General features: G+C 48.5%; 1 protein-coding gene across 1 annotated transcript in view; it reads right to left on the bottom strand.

The window, feature by feature from the left end:
* Positions 1-312: 312 nt before the first annotated feature.
* Positions 313-8,486, bottom strand: part of LOC125514360 (fatty acid desaturase DES2-like) — a 29,456-nt gene continuing 21,282 nt past the window's right edge. The window contains exon 2 of the mRNA XM_048679668.1: positions 313-1,637. Coding sequence (XP_048535625.1) covers positions 503-1,633 — 1,131 coding nt within the window. The 5' untranslated portion in view covers positions 1,634-1,637 and the 3' untranslated portion in view covers positions 313-502. The remainder of the gene's footprint in view (positions 1,638-8,486) is intronic.

Below are 8,486 nucleotides of genomic sequence, written 5' to 3'. Positions count from 1 at the left end.
TGGTCCTCCTTAAGTTTGATCGTCTGGACGTAATCGACGGAGCTCCGGCGTAGATTCCTGCCGTGCCTTTGGAGCGGTGATGTTAGAGTTTCTCGTCACGTAGCAAAATTTGATGTCACGTGCTTCAGATCTATGCAAGGTTCAACGGCGACGAGTGCGGCTTCAGCGCGCTGGTTCTTAATTAGGGTCACGTGCACGAAGACTTCTTGGTTGTCGTCGACGTCGTCAAGGTCAAATTGGCTTTGGTAGGGGAGCGATGACAGCGACACATCAGCGACTCGTTTTGACGGCAGTAGTGGTCGTCCGGTGGTCTTATGAATCTCGATTTACTGTAATTTTTATTGTGTTTCAGTTATTCCGCCATAAACACGAAATGGTCTACAACAACACGACATGAACGGGGTAGATGACGCCAATGCAATGACAGACGCGCACACAGCACACACGGCCATGTCAATGACCGGACACCAACGATGACCGCCGGCCAAACCTAAGCCGGCGACTAAGGCGCAGAGAACTTGTTGCTGTACCAGAAGACTCCCTTGCGGTCTTCGGGCCGGACGTAGATGCACTCCTTGGCCTCGCGCCATGTGGCCTTGGCGACGGGGGTGGGGTCGAACTGGTAGTACTCGCCGAGGATGGGCTTGATCGCCTTGGTGGCCTCCATGGCGTGGTAGTGCGGCATGGTGGAGAAGAGGTGGTGCGCCACGTGCGTGTCCGTGATGTTGTGGAACACGCGGTTGAGGATGCCGTAGTCGCGGTCCATGGTGGCGAGCGCCCCGCGCAGCCAGTCCCACTCCGTCGAGTCGTAGTGCGGCAGCGCCGGGTGGGTGTGCTGCAGGTAGGTGACCAGGACCAGCCACGCGTTCACGATCAGCAGCGGCACGCCGTAGACCCGCACCACCCACCAGAACCCCAAGGCCGACGCGAGCTTGGACAAGGCGAGGGACACGGCCAGCACGCCGACGTCCGAGATGGAAACCTGGGCGCGCTCCCGGTCGTTGTAGATCGGGCTGTAGGGGTCGAAGTGGCAGGCGAAGCGCGGGTACGGGCGGCCGCAGGTGTTGAGCGACAGGTACATCGGCCACCCGATGGTCAGCTGCACGACGAGGAGCCCCAGACGTCCGACGGGGTTGCTGTAGATGTAGGGGACGAACACCTCGTCGCGCTCCAGCGAGCCCGTGTTGGAATGGTGGCGGCGGTGGCTGTACTTCCACGAGAAGTAGGGGACGAGCAGCCACGAGTGGAGCACCAGGCCGACGATGTCGTCGAGCAGCGAGGAGTCGGAGAAAGCGTGGTGGCCGCACTCGTGCGCGATGACCCAGACGCCGGTCATGACGCAGCCCTGCACGACCCAGTAGAGCGGCCAGGCGCCCAGCTGCAGCACGCTCGGGAGGGTGGGGATCCAGACCAGCGCCACGTACAGTAGGGCCGCGACGATGACGAGGTCATGGCCCAGGTAGGAGAAGGACTTGATCACCGAGCGCTCGAAGCAGTGTGGCGGGATTGCCTTCTTGATCTGGGCCAGCGTGAACGGCGGCTTGTCCGTCGGCGAGCGCTGGAAGGTCGTGCTGGCGCCGCCGCGGCCGAGCAGCTCCCGCTCCTTCTCTGTCATCCTGCCGCCGGCACCCATGATGCTGCTGACAACGAAGAAAAACACCGGTGGTCAGACAGTACGTAGTATGAAGTTATGTATCATTCAAGAACGAAGATACTGTATATTCTAACGGCATAATTCTGCAAGCAGATCGCCATGAACAACGATATCTAGCAAGTTGGTTATACTTTACCAATGTACTTCTGCTCTGCGAGCGCACGAGAGGGCATCGAGGCAAGCCCGGCACGAGCACACACGGTGGTGGTGGAGGAAAAGATTTTTTGGATCCCGTCTCCAAATGTGGAACCGTGCATACCGCATCGCATCTGCCGCCACCTGTCAAACATCATCATCCCACGGTAGCCAGCCCAGCAGCCCTCCGCCGCGATCGGTTCCGTTTCCATACGCACGCGCTCGGCATGGCAAGTTTGGAGATCGCGGCATGTGCGAGCATCCGCGACATGCTCAGATTCTTTTTCGGATGCGTGTACCAGCGGCTTCACATGTACTGCTAGGCTAAATTCATGTAACCATGCCTCTTGGAGGCCTTCTCGAGCTCCTATTTAAGACACATATTTTTCTTCTCCAACTCTATATTTTCCCTCACAATTTGCTAACTTGCTTCACTTAACTTACAACTTGGTGTTCACCCTCTCTCAGTGACAAAATGGAACAATTCAACTTATTGTGGTTGACACTCCTATCTCCCTGTGAGGGCGGCCAAACACTTGTGCATAATAGCCGACATACTCGTTCACTTCCTCTTAAAGATGGACCGTCAATGTTAGAGAGAGGGCATATTGCTGGTGTTAATGATAGGATGTGGCTGCGCATATATCCTTGTGTTCATGATAAAGCTTCCAAATCTTTTCTCAATACTTGCTTTCCTTTTTGCTCCGTGCCACATATAGGATCCATGCTTGTGACCAACCAAGCTTTTACCAAGAAGATACCCTCAAATATTGTGAATGTCAGACCTCTTACATTGGGTGTCTTTGCCTTTCTTTTCCTTTTGGAGTTTGATGTTTCGCCAACTTCAAACGTAGGACAATTTAAATCCCCGAAGTAATAGTTCATTTGGGAGATTGTCCTAAAATTATGATGACTGCAAATAAACTAACGGTACATGCAACTAATTGTAATTGATTCAATGGCATATGCAAGGTATTGGTAGGAAAGGAGCAAAATATGTACCGTTTCCTGCTGCGTCATTCAATCAAATAGGACATGGTCAGACCTGGCGCCGTCGCTGCCCGTGTTTGTCTGCTCCCGTTGTAGCTATGACGAGTCACACATGTTATCCCCCGCCGCTTGCGTTGGTGGAAAACAGTCTGAAATGGCACATCCAGCCGTTGGATTGTCGTTGGTCACGGATGGGGCGAGCGACGCCACCTTCCTTGTTGGTGGCAGGATGGACGGGGTTGGGGGCCGAGGGGACACATCTTCCTCGAGGTCCACGCACAACATACTTGGGTGGAAATCCCTATGATGCAGCTTCCCTCTCGCGCTGCCTCCTTCAACGGTCCCTCTGGGCAAAGTTCTCCGGCTTGCAGCTCGGTTCCACAGACGACGCCAAGGCAACATCCGTGGCGGTGGTGGGCGCGGGTACCGGGCGGGGGGGGGGGGGGGGTGGGGGGGGGGGTGGACGATGGCGATGGCTCGGACGCTGGAAATACTGGAAGGAAGTTTTTTTTTGAGGAATCTTGCCACTTTATTAATTAAACAATGTTCATAGGTACAAGACGTTGGTTATGTGGGATGCCCAACCAAATATGATGACCTATTCCTAAATTACAAGCAAACTTGATGAGAATATGAGCCTCGAAATTGTGGTTTCTACGCTCATGAAGAAAAGAGAACGAAGTAAAACTGTCTCTCCGAACGCTGGAAATACTGGAAGGAAGTGTGAGGATAACGGTGGACTTGTCATTTTGGTGCCGTTTACAATGGGTTTGGCATGTCTGGTCCGACGCGTCAGGCGTGTCCAGGCCTTTCCATATCCGGTCCAGATTTAGGTTAGATATGAGAGGTGCCGGTCAGCTCAAGCGTATAGGACAGGTATGAGGAGTATATGGGACCGGGCGTATCTGCCACAGTATGGCCGATCGATACACGGAGTAACCACGCAATTCTTTGGACAAAAAGGGAAAATAACAAACAACCGCGCAGAACGCGTGGTTAGCAATCACAAGGCTTGATCTATACAAATGCAGGACTCTTCGGAACCACGACTCCACGAGTATCATTGTTGTGTCGCGTGGCAGGACTGGTCTTCAGAATCAGAACTGAAACGGGGCGAAACAGGGAGGCAATCAATCACAGGTCGAAGAGTATCTCATAGCATGATAGCACTAGCACGTGTGAGATTTATGGAGTGTTTAACCAAAAACTATCACAATTGACAGAAACGTGACGAAAAACTACCACTCTACAATTTTGTGCGAAAAACTACCAAATTTGTCCTAAACCGTGGCAAAAAAACTACCAAGTCGCGAAAGCACTCGCTTCGCCCGCGCTAACCCCGAATCTGACCGGTTGGGCCCGCGAATCAGTTGCCACGCTGGCCAACGGATGGCCGCCGCGCGTTGACGGCCGTTAACGGCCCGTCCGCTGTCGGAACGACGGCTGTCGGTCGGGTGCGGGTCAAGATCTGATCCGTTCCCCTCTCGCTTCACTCTCTCCCTCCTCTCCCTCTCTCTGGACTAGGTGGCGGCCGCCATGTCCTCGTTGATTCCAGAGGGTGGCGGCGCTGGCGACGGCGATGTTGGCCGTGGCGACGCTGGCGGCGGTGACACAAGTTTGGACGCTGTTGCCTCGCCCGCGCCTCCACCACTGGCCAGCGGCTCAGTCGATAATTGGTTGGGGAGCACCAGTTTCTCGACGCAGGCCAGCTCGCAGCAGGAGACACCACTCTCCCAGTCATCGCCAATGGGTTGCAGGTATGCAAGTATCATCTGTTGGGCCTTTGGTTAGCTGCTTCAATCTGGCAAATTAGTAAGATGTTTGTTTCTGTTAGTTGGGCATGTTTAGTAAACCGGAGTCAGTAAACTGTATTGCACTTGTAGCTCAGTTAATTTCAATTCAATTCATGAGCACTTATTTGTGCAGTTTTGCTGACCAGAAGTGGGAGATATGGTTTCATTTAGAAGGAAGAAACCCTGTGAAAAGAGGTATATTTGAGTCAGATATGTCTTTGCTTACTCTACAATCACTCATTGCTAGTGAAGGGTATGGGGACAGTGATTACATGTACTATGTGAAGGAGGAGGAAATTGGATCTCAAAGAGTAAAGTATTTAGGTAATGAAGCTAGTGTTCATGAAATGTTGGAGTTTTTTCATCATGTCAAGCTAGTGAACATAAAGGTTGTGAGAAATGTTGAACCTGGAATTAGTACACAGGCTAATGAGAATTACATGAACACTCAAGAGAGCTGCTGTGTGAAAAATGTTGTGGAGCAATCTGAGCTTCAGAATTAGATAGATGATAGAAAGGCTCAGCTTGAGAGGAGCAGGATTCAAAAAGAGGCAGATTTGAACCACTTTGAAGGAGACACTGAAGTGTCTGAATTTTGTTCTGAGGATTCAATTCATTCAGATGGGAGTGCTGAAGCTGTTCAACAAATGGAAATAGAGTGTGCCTCTGAAGAGGATACAACATTGCAAACTACTGCTATTGTGAAACATGTGAAGAATCCTGGTCCAACTAGCAGATGTCACAATGAGATGGAGAAAAAACGTTTTGAAGATTGGTTTCCTGAAGCAGATGAGTTTTGTTTTGCTGGTGATGCAGGCATAAGTGATGAGGAAGAAGAAGATGAAGGTGAACTACCATACCTCATGAAGAAGCCAAAGACAAAGAGTAGTAAGAAAAAGATGAAGGAAAGGCTATATTTTGACCCCTCAATTCCCAATTCACATTTATTCTTGTGTAAGAGCTTGTGTTTTGATATTGTTTACCAGTTCAGAGAAGCATTAAGAGAATTTCATATAACGACTTTGAGGTCTTTTCACTACCACAGGAACACTCCAACAAGAATTATTGTTTCGTGTTCACAGAGAGAGCATGGATGTAAATTTTACATGTGTGCCTCCAGGATTGCTCATGAAAGAACATTTTGCATTAAGAAGTGTAACATGGAGCACACTTGTCCAGCATCAGCAGAGAACACAAAGGTTACTACTAAGTGGCTTTCCAAAGCAGTTGAGCCTTCTCTTAGAGCAGATCCTAGAGCACATGTGGATTCACTTATTAAAAACAGCAAAGTCAAGTTTTCAGTTGATGTATCAAAGAGTGTGGCCTATAGGGCAAGGAGGAAGGCTATTAAGGTTGCACAAGGTGACCAGAAGGAGCAGTACTATAGACTGAGGGACTACCTACAAGTAGTTCTTGACACAAATCCTGGTAGCAGGTGTGTAGTCACAACATTTGAGGACCCAGAAAACCCTGCCCCAACTCCTAGATTTAAGTACATGTTCTACTGCTTGCATTCATCAAAGCAAGGATTTCTTAATGGTTGCAGGCCCTTTATAGGTAAATCTATAACTGCATTTTGTTAGAAATATCTTGTTGTAAATTTATGGTAGCTAATTTGGGTATGGATGCAGGGCTTGATGGTTGCTTCATCAAGCTAACCACTGGACAGCAAATTCTTGCAGCCACAGGAAGAGATGGCAACAACAACATCTACCCCATAGCCTTTGGTGTGGTTGATAAGGAAGATTCAGAGAGTTGGACATGGTTCCTAACCCAGCTAAGATGTTGCATTGGAAGTGGTAGCAAATTTGGAACCTACACCATTATTTCTGACAGGCAAAAGGTATGCACCCTATCTTAGCCAGTAGTTCAGATATATATTGTTATTAGTAGCTTTATTTATTTTTGTTCATGACCATGGTTATTAATTTACAATCAGGGTCTTCTTAAGGCTATAAATGAGGTGTTCCCTGATTCCCCTCAGAGATACTGCCTCAGGCACATATATGCAAATTTTCAGTCAGCTGGTTTCAGAGGAGCAGAACTAAAGAAGCTAGTAGATCAGGCTAGCTACTCATTCACCAAACATGGCCATGAATTAGCAATGGCAGAACTTAAAGTAGAGCGTGAGGATGCCTGGAAGTGGCTTAAAAAATTCCAAAGGAGACTTGGTGTAGGTCTGCAATGGATTACAATTGCAAAACTGATCTTGTTGTGAACAACCTTAGTGAGGTTTTCAACAAAATGATCCTTGATGTTAGGGCCAAACCAATTAGGACTATGTTTGAAGGAATTAGGACTAAGCATATAATCAAAAGGCAGAAGACTAGGGAAAAACAGAGAACAACAGGTGGATGATCACACCCAACTATTAAGAGAAACTAGAGGAGAATAATAAGTATGCCAAATTTTGTGATGCATATAAGGCAGGTCCTGACATTTGGCAAGTGTCTAGTAAGGAAAATCAGTACTGTGTGAACCTAGCTAGTAAATCATGTGACTGCAGGAGGCGGGACATTACAGGTGTGACATGCAGTCATGCAATAGCAGTAATGAGCAAGATTCACATGCACCCAGAGGACTATGTGCATGAATTTTTCAAAAAAGCACTATATATTGAAGCATACAAAGACATAGTGTACCATGTCCCTGGTCCTGAATTCTGGCCTGACACCCATACTCAGGATATTGAGCCCCCAGTGTTCAAAGAAAAAGCAGGCAAGAAACAGACAGCTAGGAGAAAGGGCCAGTTTGAGGTGCCTGCACCAAAGGACACAAGCACGATGGGAACAATTACATGCAGCAATTGTGGTCTACAAGGCCACAGATATACAAACTATGGGAAAGCTCTAAAACCTAGTCTTAAGATGAGAAAGAACTTACACCAGGTCATTCAAAAATGTTGCATTATTTGTTTAATTATTTTAGGTCTGGTCTATTTACTAACCGAGTTAATTTTGTCATGCATGAGAATAGAGAAATTTTTAGGGGTTCCTCTAGTGCTACACATCCACCTCCACAACCACCACCTCAACACCAAACTTCACAGATGCCAGCATCATCTGCTCCACCTCCTAAAGCAATGAGGAACAGAAAAACAGCAGCAAGTAAGAGAGGTTCAACATCAACAGTTTCAGCAGGAGCAGCCAGGTCTTCACCAGCACCTGCAACAGGATCAGTATCAAGAAGAGCTCCAAGAGGATCAGCATCAACAAGAACATTCAATGCACCAAGAACATCCACTAGAGAACCAGGGATATTGGCAGGCAAGAGGAATAGGAAACCTCCTAGCAAGTTTGCATCCTATTTCAATGCTAGTGGAAACTATTGAAACTCTGTATCTAAGTTTGTGTCCTGCTACTTAGTTTGAGTGTATGGTACTAAGTTTGTGTTCTGCTACTAAATGTGTGTTGTGCTACTAGCCTGCTTAAATTCAGAATGTGTGTTGTGGACATGTTAATTTGTTTGATTTGTTGTACAATGCCATTTCTACAGTTCAGAAGTTACTGCCAAATTCATTTTAGAAAAAGAAATCTGCACAAAAAAAGTCTAGCCTGGGGCTTGAACCCAAGACCAGTTGGTTGTAACCATGCGTTCAATACCAATGGGCTAGTGCTGGTGATTTGTTTGACTAGCATCGACCGAACTTATTATATGTTGTTAGCCACGTCGTCTGTTCAGCGTGCGTTGCGGCCGGCTGCGTGGTGAGCGTGCGTTGAGTAAAACCAGCCGTTTCGGATTCTACGCCTTTAATACGTGTCCACCCACCACGCTCTCTGCTCACTCGCCCACTCGCCGCTCGCACCGCTCACTCCACTTCCCCTCTCTCCTGTTGAAATCGCCGCCGACAACCACCGCCACCGCCACCGCGATGGACTGGCAGCTGGCCATCGAATCTCTTGTCGGCAACAACC

Source organism: Triticum urartu, chromosome 6 (assembly GCF_003073215.2).
Source record: "Triticum urartu cultivar G1812 chromosome 6, Tu2.1, whole genome shotgun sequence".
Lineage (NCBI taxonomy): Eukaryota > Viridiplantae > Streptophyta > Magnoliopsida > Poales > Poaceae > Triticum > Triticum urartu.
This window is presented reverse-complemented; position numbering and strand designations above follow the sequence as displayed.